Source organism: Clinocottus analis, unplaced genomic scaffold (genome assembly GCF_023055335.1).
Source record: "Clinocottus analis isolate CAN_PGR_092001 unplaced genomic scaffold, fCliAna1.0.p SCAF_6, whole genome shotgun sequence".
Taxonomy (NCBI): Eukaryota; Metazoa; Chordata; class Actinopteri; order Perciformes; family Cottidae; genus Clinocottus; species Clinocottus analis.
This window is the reverse complement of record NW_027176218.1, coordinates 17876541-17892112: the sequence shown is the minus strand read 5'-3', so window position 1 is coordinate 17892112 and position 15572 is coordinate 17876541. Positions and strand designations below refer to the sequence as shown.

At 44.0% G+C, this 15572-nt stretch overlaps 1 protein-coding gene across 2 annotated transcripts in view; it reads left to right on the top strand.

Annotated features, from left to right (window-relative positions):
• The window catches only part of zgc:77158 (solute carrier family 45 member 3), a 28655-nt gene that overhangs the window by 8695 nt on the left and 4388 nt on the right, over positions 1-15572 (top strand). The window contains exons 1-4 of one of the 2 annotated variants that reach the window (XM_068603347.1): positions 1533-1558; positions 7052-7381; positions 12130-12320; positions 12421-13084. In XM_068603347.1, coding sequence (XP_068459448.1) covers positions 7234-7381; positions 12130-12320; positions 12421-13084 — 1003 coding nt within the window. In that variant the 5' untranslated portion in view covers positions 1533-1558; positions 7052-7233. Of the gene's footprint in view, positions 1-1532; positions 1559-7051; positions 7382-12129; positions 12321-12420; positions 13085-15572 lie in introns of those variants that run through there. The other variant, XM_068603346.1, reaches the window with a different exon arrangement.

Sequence of the window (15572 nt, the reverse complement as noted above, 5' to 3'; positions counted from 1 at the left end):
AGAGCCGTCAGGTGGTTGGGGAAAGTAAGTGTCTGGTATGGAAGGAGCAGTTTTAGTTTTTGTTCACTGTATACTTAATTATTCTGACTTCCACACAATTCTCCTGGAACTATGCTACAAAAACCTTTTTTTTCTCGACATTTCCCATTTTTAGTTCATTATTAGGCTAAAAGAAGGGCGTTTGTTGGAGATATGCATATTTGTTTTTCAGGTGTGTGATTGCACACCATCGGGATGATAATATTTTTGCCATCTGTTTTAAAGGCAGAGCAACATAAGTATTGTGTGAGCTTGTCTAGATTTATCTGAACAGAGGGTTTGTCAGGTGGTTAGCATATCCGGTAAGTGAGGACAAGGAAGTCCAAGCTAAGTCAGTGAGGTCCTGGCTTTCTCCAAAATGGGATTTTCAGATATCTCTTAATGCTTGTCAAGGCGCTCCTGTTGCAGAGGGTAAGCGCTGCCAGCAGCCATTCTCTGCACTCTGTCTTCATATTGATCGGCCTCTGGGCTCCAGAAATGGGGATTCCTTTAAGCCAGCCGTAGTCTAATGACATTACTCAACACACCCCCACCACTAACCACCCTTCCCATTTTAGAGCTCCCTTCGCTCCACTTTTCTTTTTTCTACCTCTCACTGTTATCTAATTAAAAGCTTTTCTATAGAGGGTTGGTCTTGGCCTCCAGGCGTGGGGTACAGACATGGCAGCGAGCCGGGGGTTGAGTGATGGTGTGTGTGCGCGTGTGTGTGTGCATGCGAGAAATCGTGTATGTGTGTATGTACGTGTCTACTCAAATAGGCTTATTGCTGGCTGAGCTGGTGAACCAGGAAAAGGGTCAAAGCGGTCCATGGACAAGCGGTCATGCAGTAGTGTGAGCTTAACTAAGACTGGACTGCAGGAGGGGAGGTAATGAGAGAGGGTGGGAGAGCTGCCCCTGGCCGGAACATGATACTGGGTCAGGGGGTACAATACAGAACCTTTAGGGAGTTGTTATAGATAGTGAGAAGAAAGGAATGGGGGAGTGGTGCCATTGTGGGGTTGTTAGAAGATATCAATTCATTCTTTATTTCCTAACCGCCTGTTGTGCTCCTACCACACAACACAGGTAAGTGTGTGTGTCTCTGTACAATATCCCAGGTCAAGTTTAGGATTTTTGTCATTTTGTAACATCTTCTTTGAGACCAATACTGACTGACGGACAGAAAGAGAAAGGATTCCTCAAGTGCTTTGGGATTTTCCCGGTTCCCACCTTACAGGCTGAGGCACAGAAAGGAGGGAGGGAGGGAGGGATCGAGAATAATGGGAGGGATGCAAAAGAGGTGGGCTAAATGGGAGAGGAGGGAACAGGGGACACAAAAAGAAGCAGGGTAAAAAAAGAGTCCGACTCTTGGAGCATAGAGTTGAAGCAGGTGGTCAGAAGAGTCAGTGCAGATATGCTCTGCGAGTGGAGCGTGTTGATTGGATAAAAAGTGTGAGCAGCCTTTTAAATAGATTGAATGCTCAATTTTTAGCAATGCGCGTCTGTGGATGGACCTTTTTGAGCTTTACTTCTTTGGCTGGTAAGTATCATTTTGCCAAATAACTCTACTCCTTCGGGGCTCATCGTGTCGTTTTGCTTTCATCATACTTTCTCTCACGTTGCCTTCCCTCAATGTGCGAAAGACCAGATGTGCGAATAGTAAATGTGCAAGTGAGAATAAACAGAATTAATAGATTATATACTTTTGAGTATATATATTTTACATATTTTGCAAATTTTTTGCACACTGTTTACATTTAATTTCAGTTCCTTAATTTCCTGCAGTTATTGTATTTTACTGCAGTTATTTGTATTCATTGTGCCTATATATATATAGATATAGATATATATAGATATAGATATATATATATATATATATATATATATATATATAGATATATATAGATATATATAGATATATATAATTTATTTATTTTATCATCTTATTTTCTGTGTTTAGTTTATTACATTTGTTGTATGTAAAGTGTGTGGCGCTCCTACTTTAACAACACATTTCCCGCATGGGGATTAATAAAGTATATATCTATCTATCTAGATGCTTTTGTGATGGCAAAGATGCACATTTTTAGTCACGCTTTTGGGATTTTTGGCTGCTGTCCTCTGAATGTGATGAGCACGTGATGAAGCTGTGCCTCCTGTATTGTGAAGACCAGTTTGATCCTCTTTTCTTATGGAGAATGTAAACCATGTTTTTACCTACAAAGAACTGACCTTCTTTGCATTTTTACAAGAATGTCCTGTTATTATTGATTGAAAGCTAATTTCCAACAGATTTTGGAATTTAACAACCAGGTGTTGTTACATGTTGTTACAGATGTTACATGAAGTGTTATAACGTTATATTAATAACTTTTAGGTTTCAAACAAGGTTAAGCAATTACTAAACAGCTGTTGGCAGTAACCCAAGTTAGTTTGCTCAAAAAATGCCATACTCTTTTTTCCTGCATCTTCAATACACTTTATCCTTGTGTGTTGCAACATAGTGTTGATCACACATACCAGCAATTAACCGGTTGTGGATTAAACCTAATTAGTGTGGCGACTGCTCCATTAACTAAATGTAAACACCTGAGCGTGGTTGAATGAAAACTCATTAGCAGTTTGCAGTCCCCCTTATTAGTCCTTTCACCTTGGCACAATGGGTTTGCTCAGTGACTGGAGAGACTCGGCCCGCGTTATCAGCCACATTGACTCACAAGAGGCTACACGGCTGAACTCTGCTGCACTCCATTGTTGTGCTATTTGCATGGGCCAGTATGATAACGGGCACCTCCCTGAGCCGTGGCTGGCTTCATTCTCTCTTGTGGACAGAGCTTCCCTCAGTTCACCCTCTGACACACACACACACACACACACACACACACACACACACTCCAACACACACTGATTATCCCACACCAGAGCAGCCCATTCTAGACCGCATTCCTCACATGTTCACCTGATAAGTGCCATTTGCGTGTGTGTTAAGTCCTTCTGTGTGGATCCGCTGCAGTGTCCTTCAGATGAGCACTGACGTTTGCCACTGTTGGAGTCCATTGGTGTCGAGATGCTATTGAAAACTGTTTTCGGAAATTCCTGTGTTGTGAATGAATTACTGAATTTCAATGATTGCTTTGATGATAGATTTTTCCCTAAACTATAAATGACTTCCTCTTACTAAAATATTTTTTGTGAAGCTACTGATGGCATTGCTCTCTCAGGAGCCGCTTATTAGCTTCTTGTCATCTTTTTCCTCTTTTAAACTAACGGGGACTTATTTTGAGTCATTGGCCTAATTAGGTGCCGATATAGAAAGAGCCCTTCACATTTTGGCTCTGCAAAGAGTGTCACGAGACCCTTCAGAAGTAAGACGTGGTTGTGTTTCCTGCTCCATCATAAGATGTATGTCCTTTCATCATATTGTCTCCCAGAAGCAGTCCTTAAACAATAACTGGCGGCAGGTTGACTTTTCATTTAACTACAAGGCAGCACAGCGCAGGCGGAGAATATTAGCAGCAGACGGTCGTCCTCCTGCTGGCGCTGTCTTTGAAATGTTACGTTGGTCACATGATTTGCGGTGAAAGGCAGGGTCAGGGGTCACAGTGACGGATGTGGGCTTAAGATTACAGGCTAGGGGGTAGGGTCAGCACGGGTGAGGCTGCCTTTCAAGTGAGCAGGGGCCGAACAAAAATCAAACACTAAACTTGTTTTATTGAAGTAAGTTAAACAAGCTCCACGTTATTAACAAGTTGTAACTGAAGTAGACAATGTTTGGGGAAAAATGTTGGCAGAACGTCAGAACATTCCCCCCGACCGGCGGGACACACGTGGGTGAAACTACCTTGAATAATTAAAGGTTAAAGAAATTAAAGAAGTAAAATGTTAAATACAATTCAAGCATTGAAATGAGCAGATGTTGTACACACAGGACGCAACATTTGAGGTGCTGAGAGGGACTGAACACGGTGCATGTTAGTGTGCAGGAACTCAAAGGGAGGGGGCCTCGGTGCTGCAGCCATTCAGCTCGAGCCAAACTCCCAACCAGAGCCTCCTACTGAGGTTTCTGCTGCCACAGCCTCCATGTGCTTGTGGCTCTGATGTCATCTCGGAGCAATTCCTTCCCCTCTTCTCTTCAAAACCCTGCTGAGACCCCCCCATCGTTGCCCACCCAACTCCTCAAACACACACACACACACACACACACACACACACACACACACACACACACACACACACACCCTTCCTATATCCTACCATGTATATGAACACTACGTTAATAAAAGACTTGGAAGTGGACTTGATAGCTCACTATATCAAATTACTCTGCCTGGCACAATGTATACAAAGGCTGTTTTGTATTGTAAGAATACCGTACAGAGTCATTAGGACCGGTGTTTGGGAGCCCTGTGGCTGAATAGGGCGTAGTAATGGAGCAGAGTCAGACCTGACAAAAGCTATCCCCCACCACCAGCAGCAGCAGCAGCAGCAGCAGCAGCAGCAGCAGCAGCAGCAGCAGCTTCTACCCTCGCCACCGTCTTTAAGTCCCTCCTCCCTCACCCCTGTCCTAACTCTGACTCTTCCACAACCATTCAATTAAAAAAAAAAACGGACTTTCATTTTGGGCAGGCATCCAGACAAAGTGCAGACGCTTTGGGAGACAAATCAGATTCCTCCATTCTTGCCACCAGGGGCCATTGTGTTTTCAGTGAGAACATCTCCCAGAAAGTCAGCTGGGGCTGCAATTGAAAGTATTCACACAGATTCAGAACCATGAGGCATAACCAGTCGTGGGCAGATATGTCAAAAGGGTGTTGTTAGAATGCAGATCAGAGACAAAGCTGACCTCAGGGGTTGATGAAGGATAAGGACGAAATGCAGAGGAGAGGGAGGGGGAATGTGCACGCACACACGCACACACGCACACACACACACGCACGCGCGCACACACACACACACACACACACACACACACACACACACACACACACACACACACACACACACACACACACACACACACACACACACACACACACACACACACACACACACACAGAATATGTTGGTAGGGGGTTGTTGTGGCCAGACAGGCCGCTGGGGCAAAGGCTGGTCCCCTGATGGGTGTCTTTCAGCGTGCCCAGGCTGGGTGGGAATGGGATCTGACGGGTGTGAAATGGTCCTCTCTCTCAGTGACCCAGGCCCCTGCTAGGTCCAGCCGGCTAACACTGTCGCTTTGTCCTTCAGATTCTCAAAGAGAATGTATATCAAAGGACTCAATAATGACTGAGCTGGGATTGTACGATAGCTGTAGGAACTCTGAAGGCATCATTGATTCAGTTAACATCTTTGGATATAACGTTGTGAAAGGCACTGGAGGAATTAGAGGGGCATTGCTGGAATGCCTCATGCCAGCGACGTGTGCATGTGGTGCTAAAATGCAGACGTAGGACTCTGAGTAGATAGCTACGGGAAAGAAACCACACAAGATGCTTATCTGTATAATTCTGATTAAATCACTTACTGATCAGAGCATGTTTCTGTGATCAACTGCATCTTGTTAGTGATGATAACATCCATTTTCTGTGTTTGCTGGGACAGAACAGATGGGCAGCATTGGCAGAAAAATGTCACACCAAATGCAAATATAGCACCTTGTTGTTTCTGTGTTTGCGGCTGTTCTGACTGTTCTTGCTCTTTCCCTCTGCTTCAAAACACCGCTCGCCTCATTGGTGGATGATGACGATAGTGGTAATTTTGGTCTTTTCTTTTCCATGTACAGATATCGACATGCACCTAGATTGCATGCAGCCTGATATGTTTTCTTTGTCTTTGGAGTGAAAGTAACACCTCATTCCTTCAGATGAATATCAGTAAAAATGTCTCTCCAGAAATGCAGCACTAGTCAGAAACAGGGATGGGTTAAACATATGGTATCTTAACAATGAGGCTTTTGAGGGAACGTCAGCTATTCTCACTTTGTAATAAAAGTTAAATGTGACTTGTCTGTCAACGTGGGACAGGGTGCAAAACATAACATGGACACAGATTGTTGTGGTTCACGTTGCTGTTTTTGTTCTTCTTCATGCACAAAGCTTAGAGTCAAGTCTGCATGAACGCAGCTCAACCTTTGACTGATACACATGAATCTTTACAACAAAGTCCCCTTTTCTAGAATCAAAACATAGTTTTCTGGTGAAAACATGCTGTGAAATTTCCTTCGTCTTCTACCTCCTGTTTCTTCTCTAGTGGCATGTCTTTTCAGGTGCTAAAGACTTCATCATGCACTTTCAGCTGAACAATGGGAGTAATCTGCAAAAAAAGATCTGGAGGGACGACTGCAGAGCTTAATAATACAGATAATGGCAGGGTCAGCCAAGGAAGGGCTCCCACTAATACTAGAGTTATTATAGGGAAAGGAATTGGGTATAAAAGAGGGAGATGGCAAATTAGGACTTAGACTTCTTTTTTTTTTCATACTTTAACTTTCAATATAAAATTAAATAATTGCAAGCAATGCAGCAGAGCTAAAAATCCTTTTCTTGGCAAATGGTTCGCCACATCGCTCAAGTTGAATCATCTCCTCTGTCTGCCTGTTGTTGTTCTTTCTGTCCCGAAGCTGTTTGTAAAGGCTCTGAGAATGCAGATATCTCTCTATCTATCTCTCTCTCTCTCTCTCTCTCTCTCTCTCTCTCTCTCTCTCTCTCTCTCTCTCTCTCTCTCTCTCTCTCTCTCTCTCTCTCTCTCTCTCTCTCTCTCTCTCTCTCTCTCTCTCTCTCTCTCTCTCTCTCATACTTAGGACTGTAGCTTCCATTCCAATGCAAAAAAATGCTTAGATGCTGGAGTGTGAGAGAGCCTGACCCGCTGACATCCCCCATGCAACCTGAGGCCACTGACCTCCAGGTGTAGTAACCTGGGAGAGACCTGTATAACGTGGCAAGACTTCACCCTCCCGTTTGTTCACGGCTGTTCAAAAGTTATTGGAAGTTTCCTTCCATTTCTCACTGCTCTCCTTTCCTCTTCCCTTGCTCTTCAGATCCAGAATGCTGAGAAGAGGATGAGTCCCCCAGGTCATCTGAGACATCCACGTGTCCTTGCTGCTGTCCCTCCCCGACAGCCCTCTTGTCCCACCGGGGACAGACCATCTGCCTTCACCCTCCCCTGCCCCCAGTAGTGGCCATCCCAGAGGGGTGGAAAGGCGAGCCAGCCCCTGTAAATATGCCCGGATGGAGGTCTCAGTGGCGTCTCGTCCTGCTGAACTCCCTGGCCTGTGGCCTGGAGATCTGCGTGGCAGCTGGGATCACATACGTGCCCCCACTGCTGCTGGAGGCTGGAGTGGAGGAGCGCTACATGACCATGGTGCTAGGTAAGCGCCGGGGATCTGGTTACCAGGCCTCTTTTGTGTGTGTCTGCGCGTGCACATGTGCGTGTGTGCTTCTGCCTGCGCTTCTGCCCCATTCTTCCTCACACATATGTAATATTCTGACAGTGTATTCATTGTTGTTATTATTAAACATGAAAACCAAAGTTGTTCACATACATACACACTTGTCGATATTGCTGAACTGCCAGGGTTTGGCCTTCTACTTGTTTATTGACCACTTGCGTGAGTGTTTTCTACTCCAATTGATAGATTTTTATAGCCCTTAAGTGCCATTGATTCACTTTGCAATACTTTGTGTATTGTCATAAAGTTGAAAAGAAATTAAATTGTATTTTAATCAGTCTGAATGCTTTGCGGGGTTGTGGTAACATTAAAACCATTATAGCACAGATGGAACATTTTTTGATGAGTTTCTATTAATGCCAACAGACAAACAAGACGTAAACTCGTCCAGCGATAGACACGTTTGTGTGGAGGACGGTGGGGGCGTGGCTGTGCCTTAGGGCTGCTATCTATTTTCCCATTCAGGTCTTAAAGACATAATTGGGGACGTTGCAGAATTCAGTGGATATATCTGTTGTTTTGTTGAGGTGGTAACCGGCGCTAATTGAAAGGCAGCAGGAGCGCAAAGTGCCGGAGGAGGGCCCTGGTTTCCAAACAGACTTTGAAGTGAATTCCATGAATTGCAATTAGCAACACGTCAGTGAAGATTGTAAAACAAGAAGCTCCTCCGAATTCACGAAATGCATCTTATCTGCTTTTCTATTTGTTGGATCACAAAAGAATGTTGATTTCTTTGTTTTTTTAAAGGACAGATGCATAAATCATAGACTGTAGATAAGAAGTGGACGTATACATCGTGACGTCCTCCACTAGTTTATGGACTGTTGTGATGAAGCCTTAAGTTTGGCAATTTGACTGTTCTGCCATCTTGGAATTCGTCCACCGGTCAACTGAAGTTACCGCATTTGGAATGCGGAGGAGTGACTTGGAGGCGGCCTATTCTGCTTTGTTAGTGACCTGTCAGTGACCTCAGTGGCCCGCCCTAAAGCATACTCTGCTTTATGGTCTATTTGACAATAAATGGGTCCATAATTTACCTAATGAACATCATTCTGTATTAAAGATGACTTGAAACTCGCAATTGAGACCGTGAGGGAATAAATCAAGTGAAAAGTAGGATCATTTTCTCATAGACTTCCATACAATTAAACTTATTTTTGCAACTGGAGGGGTTGCCCCCTGCTGGCCAGTCGAGATAATGCGAGTTCACGTTGGCTTCGCTAATTATCATCCTATGGTAATTTGCAATAATGGGGGCGGCAGTAGCTCATAGGGAGAGTGGTCGTTCTGAAACCACAAGGTAGCCGGTTTGATAATTGGTCTCCCCATAGTTCGCATGTCGAAGTGTCCTTGAGCAAGACACTGAACTCCCAGTTGCTCCCCGGGTACCTCAGAGCAGTGCACTGCTCCTCAATCACTTAGGATGGGTTAAATGCAGAGAACAATTAATAAATGTTGCTTTCTTTCTTTCTTTTTTTCTTTTTTCTTTCAATGCTTGTTCCTTTGTGCTTTTACTTTTATATATATACTTATTGATATGTGTGCAACAGTTGCATAGTGCACACTGCAAGTTGATGAATGTTAGTAAGAGCAATCTAATATGCCTGACAGCTGCTCAGCTCGACCCTGTATCGCAGCTTTCTTTTCTACACAATTTTTTTGCAGTGTCTGATCTTTTTATTTTGTATAGGATCTGTCAAGAGTTCAATGTCAGTCTCTCAGGACTAGTCTGACTCACCGGATGTAGACCGTGGGTATAAGTCACACGGCATTATCCACCCGTTCCGCTATGTATTTTGCAAGAAGGCGGCAGTTGTCTAAATCCCGAATGCTCTTTTTCTTATTTTGTCCTTAAAAGGACACGTTTTAAATAGCGAGGTCACAGATTTTTTTTGCAGCGTCATCTCACAGTTGCTAAATTTCAAAGTTTTACACTGCTATTGTGTTGAACAGCTGCTGAACCAAAGACACATTTTACACATTTATTCTCAAAGTTTAAAGGCACTTGTTGGAATAGTGACACAATGTTAAGCAACAGTGACCCATGAATATATGTACAATTTAATCCATAAGGTAGCAGTTTTGTCAAGTCTGAGTCAGAGAGACATTGAGTTTGTGTCAAGGTTGTGTCATTTTACACTGCACCGCAAGCTGTGAAAATATTGACAACACTCCAACAACAGCCCCGTAGTTAACAGTGAACAGCTGATGACTGATCCATTATGTCTGGCTATCATGTAATTCAGTTTCCTGGTTGTGTACTTGTGGCATTAAACCTTTTCTATACTTTTTCAAAACTCTAAAAAAAAACGTAGTCATCTCGGGGCTCCTAAATTAGTAGCATGTGTGTCTAAAGACCCTGTTAGTATCACCCATATGGTATATATGTGCACACTGTCACTAGGTTTACTTGCATGCAATGTGAATAGTTGCATTATTTCAGCCCAAATTCCTACACATGGTCTTCTCTAAAGGCGCCTCTTTGAGATATTGCCTTGTGACTATGCAGATGATAAATACAATTCCACCAAACCAAAACTCTCCGCGTGGATGACAGAAGTGACTATTCAAGTATGGAGAACAATATACACTTCTACTCCTCCATTTCTGTAACAGCTGCTGGTGATATGAAGAAAAATGAGTTCATTGTAGAGTTCCTCCCAAACAGCCTGCACTGTACGCCAGTCTGGAACTCAATGGCACTCAACCCAGTTCTCATCTCCCTGTGTTTTACAGGAGTGCCTGAGTGTTGTCTGAATGAAGATCGATGTTGTGTCTTGGGAGGGTTAAAGCTAATTTCCCGAGCACGAGTGTCAGGTTCACAGATGGCTGCTTTCTACTTTATCTAATAGCCATTTGTTGGCGGCTTCATCTTCCAGTTGTTACTTCCTTTCTCTAGTTTCCTCTGTTAGTGGAACCCCATGCTTTTAAATATGTTGTGTGCTACTTTTGCTATTATGAGCTTAATTGTGTGTGCGTATATAGAGAAGCAGAGCGCGTAGAGTAAACTCTATTGTCCCTAATGGGAAATTAGTACAACAGTGCTTTACTTAAATCACATCTCAATATACAAACATCTTTAAAAATAAGAAACATTGATAACATGGCGGCAAAAAAAAAGGAACCTACAGAATTAAAATGCCAAGCGCTGAAATGTTTGTGTAGTTATTGCAATGGGCAACTAAAGTTGAGCAGCTCAAAACGAATAGAGTCAAGTCTTTTTCCTAATGGCAGTGGTCCGATTCAGAGAAGAGGCGATGTCAAGAGTCCACAATCATTGTTTGCCCGTGTGGCAACGACAGCCCCGGCCGGAGGAATTAGGTTTTCTGGTTGTCCGATATTTCAGGAACGCCTACACAGAGTTTCTTCAAATCTGAACAACCTCCACCGGGGCTCAAGGATAATTTGATAGAATTTGGGTGGTTAGAGGTCGCTGTAGCGCAGAAAAAGTTTTGAGTGATGTTGCATCCCTGGTTGAAAGAGGCAAACGACCGCAAGGCGGGGCTTCTGCGTGTTGCGTGTTTCTTGCTGCTCGTCCAGGCTCTGTATGTGTTCATTGTCATTCTTCCATATTACCAATAAGGCTGTTGTGCTGGCAGGCCCGTTTGTCAGGTGCACTGTTAAGTTGCCAAACCATGCTGTAACTCCGTATCTAATGAGCGCAATCTGGCTGCTCGCTGCATTCAGCTGTGTGTGTGTGTGTGTGCGTGTGTGTGTGTGTGCGTGTGTGTGTGTGTGTGTCAGATATAAGCTACTGAGTGGCAACAAGTGTGTGCTAAACTCTAAGTCTTACAGCTGTAGATGGGGAGGATTGCGATGATGGGCCTCCACAGCTGAAGTAAGAAGAAATGTGGTGGAGGTGCAGTCGACTTGTCTGTCTTGCTGTCATTGCTTGCCGTTCTCTTTGTCTGTGCGCGTCTGTTTCTCTGCTTGCACACAAAGTCTCAGGGTCCCTCTGCTACTCCAGGGGTTATGGAGTTCCTCCAAGACATCAGAAACCCAAATGTTGTTGCATTTCAGTTGCTTCATGTTTGACCAGGAGTGGTACTGTCGAGCTATGTTTTCATAAAGGGGTCCTCCTATTGTAACAACGTGTGTTACAGACATGAATTCAGAAAATGTCTGTGCACAAAGGGCCCTAGAACCAGTGAATGCAAACGACATTGTGCCAGTCTATAATGAAAACTCCACAGGGTAGGTTTTTTTAAAATGTCAGACCCTGGTCGTTTTCGATATTCCATGTGTGTTTGTATGTGAACGCCACATTTACCATGGTGTGTTCTAATTAGCCGGACCCGACCACGTGTGGAGCATGAGCTGAGGGTGGGTTAAACCCTCAGGCAGCAGACCATCTGTAGGAACCCCGCTAGCAGTCTCCTCCAATGATGGAGGAGAAGCACATGCAGTTCGCTCAGCAAGCAGAACTTGACAGGAAGCCAGGCTTCAAAAAAAAAAAAGAAGCATCAACCAGTCATAGAAGCTGTTGTAAGACACTAAAGCTGAAGAGAGACTTGACAGCTGAGTTATTGACTTGGGATATTGTAAAAAAGTGGATATGCAATGTGTGATTTTCTTTCTACTTTGTTGTTGCTGTTTGTCCTCTATATATTCTATTCTCTGTTAGTGTTGTCTCTGACTGCTTCATTGTGTCCCTGCTCTTTCAACAGGTATTGGTCCTGTCCTCGGTCTCCTATTCATCCCTCTGATTGGCTCTGCTAGTGACCAATGCCACAGCAGCTATGGCAGACGACGGCCTTTCATCTGGCTGCTGTCTTTAGGGGTTCTTCTGGCACTTTTCATCATTCCCCACGCCGACATACTGGCTGCACGCCTTGCCTGGGGAGGCCGCACCTTCCAGGTAAGATACCTGTTCATTGTTTGTGATCGTCGTCATTTTGGTGAATTCCACCTACAGCGCAAAGAAGACAAACAAAAATGTGTTTTGCCGTTTGCTTCAGGTGGGCTTCCTTATCTTCGGGGTGGGACTACTTGACTTTTGCGGACAAGTGTGCTTCACACCACTGGAGGCTCTTTTGTCGGACCTGTATCGGGACGAGGAGGACTACAACCAAGCCTTCGCCATGTTCTCCTGCATGGTCAGCTTGGGGGGCTGTGTGGGCTATCTGCTCCCAGCACTGGACTGGAGTCGTGGGCTGCTCTCTGCTTACCTAGGAGGCCAGGCCGAGTGCCTCTTCTCCCTACTCAGCCTCATCTTCATCTCCAGTGTGCTCATCACTATGAAGGTGTCTGAGGAACCCTTGTGTGCCAACAGTGGCTTGGCGGGGTCTGGATCTTTACTGGAGTCGGGAGCCGGTACGATAGAGGCCGGCCGGTGCGGCGTGCCACGCTCATGCTGCTACCTGTTGAAGTGCAAACTGAGGCTGCTGAAGTCTGGACCTTTGCTGTGCCTGCTGAGAACATGCTGGACCATGACCCCCGCCATCTACAGGAGTTACTGCCACGTCCCGCGGGTGATGAGGCAGCTGTGTTTAGCTCAGCTCTGCAGCTGGATAGCTGTCATGTCTTTTATGCTTTTCTACACCGACTTTGTGGGGGAAGGCCTGTACGAGGGCGTTCCCCGTGCATTACCAGGAAGTGTGTCCAAGCAAAGATACACTGAAGGTTAGATTTCCTCTTTATTCAATATAATGTCATGTGTTATGTGAGAAATTTCAAAAATGTCTAAAAAAAAATGTTTTCTTCTTATCCTATTGAGGTATACACACTAGCTATTCTGAGATTGGGCTTCCATTATTTTGTCAGTTTATTTTTTGTTTGTTTTTATTTTTTTTTAAAAAGATATCATCACTAAATAGCGATACTATAGCATGAAACAAACTTCCATTTTGTTTGGGAGACTCGAGACATACCGCCTCGCCTACCTTTGTCATTAAGGCAAACAGGCTTAGGGTCCTTCCTGGCTGCGCTGTCTGCTCAGTCACAGCTGGCCAGGATGCACTCGCATTCCTCGGGCACAGGTAGAGGACAGAGACGGAGCCTGTGTTCCTGCATGGCCTACTGCTTTCCCGCTCTCCCTCACTTTGGCGTCTGTCAAGGGATAGGACACATACACTGTGACGCCAAACTAAACACCAGGTGGTTAACATTTTATGACGTTATGACACTGAACCAGTAACAAATCATTTGGGTAAGTGTGCTCAGGCCAATGTCCAGCCAATCCAAAATATCTCAAGTATTTCTTCCCACCGCTGCACTTTAGAGAAGATAAACAAGAAGAAGATAATCACAGAGTTGACACTTATCCTTTTGACAGTTGTATAGCTATATTTTATTGCTATGCCGATGCTTTGCTGTGTGGTTCTACCTCAAATATAACCCCTTAGATAGACAGAACCAAGTGTGTAGTGTAAGAGGGGGACTTCTGTCTTTGGTATATTTTGCCAGACAATCCTTGAGCAAGAACAGTGAAGGGGAAGAATGTCACTGAAGTAAACAGATGTGAGACAGACCATCTCGTCCATGTTGAGAACTTGCAGATGTATTAATACAGTGGTTTGTGTCATACTTAAGTGTTTTAAGTCTTTTTTTGTTTATTGTCTAGCCAGACTGACCCTCTTACATCATATGTCTCTTTCTTCTTTTGCATTTTCCATTATCTCACATACTTAACTAGGTACTTTTCTACTTCCCTTTTCATTTTATTAATATTTTCTGTAAGACTGTCCACCTGTTTTCTCATCCCCTAATTCTCATACTATTCACTCTCATACCTGTCTGTCTGTCTGTCTGTCTGTCTGTCTGTCTGTCTGTCTGTCTGTCTGTCTGTCTGTCTGTCTGTCTTTGTTGCTGGATAATTTTATCCCCACATCCACATTATTTTCTCCACCTTCCTTTTCCAACTCCATCTCCCTCCCCACTTTGTTTACATTTTTACTTTCCCTCTGTCTCTCCTCCCCTGTGCCTGCTGGACCACGAGGAATGTCACACTCGCAAAGAATTACTGTCAAGGAATCGACCCACAAAGAGCATGTTTATTCAAGTCCTGTAGACAGGCAAAGCACACAATTTTGAGGTCTGTCTGACTTGCGTTTGTTTAATCTGAAACTTAGCAGATGCTATTTGACCACATCACTCAGACTACTGCAGATGTTCCTCTGCATCAAGGTGATCAGCTTTGTCTGGAGTTGGGAATGGTTGCAATGCAAAACGGTTATTTGTGACGCTTCTACTACAGAAACATCCATTTTCCCATAGTGCAACAGTACTTCTGTGCACAGATTTGGTACCATTTTGGCTCGGACCCACATCTCGCAGGGTTTGAACTTCGGTCCTCGTTAGCTTCTGTAGTGTTTGTAAAGTGGGCTCGGCAGCGTTGCTTTCCAAGAGTAATATGAGCCGCATTCTCTTTTCACATAAGTGATTCGATGCTCTGCTGCTCAACTTCTGACCCACACTGCTCAGAGAGCAAGCTGGGAGATCAGGTTGATAGCAGGCAGAAATAAATAACAGTCCAGACATGTCGTCACTCCAGCTTCCAAGGATGAAAAACACTTTAATTAAGGGGTTAAATAAATGTGGTTTCTGGGAACATCATTAAAAAATGAAAAGATTTTCCCACAGCTAACAAAATCACATAGTCAACTAGAATGTTTTTAAAAATGTTGTCATTACTGGAAACAAGAGTAGTTCAAAGAGAGAATTCAAATGCTTGTATGATTGTGCTGTATTGGAGAAAAACACAAAAATTAAGCTTATTCATTTTATTCATTTGAAGAACATCTTTAATCTGTTATTTCATCTTTACCTCTAGTGGTCATGGCTGTTTTACATTAAGCTTTTCTTTAAGGTTAATTTAAAATTCAGAGCATTAATATATTAATATTGCAGCGAACAACTATATGTAATGTCGCGATGCGAGTGGAGTAATATCTACCTGAGCAGTGTCAAGTCCCTCTGTGTCTGTCGTAAACGGTTCACATGGCTGCTCGTGTCTCTTGGTGCATGAGAGTGTGCCCCGCTGGCGAGCTAATGGCTCTGCACTGCGCTTATACGGTGCTTACAGCTGACAATGCTGCCTCAATGTCCACCTTCCGGTTGTGGTGGCTAAAGTTATTGGCACTGTTAGCTGTGAGCCACTCAGAATATTGAA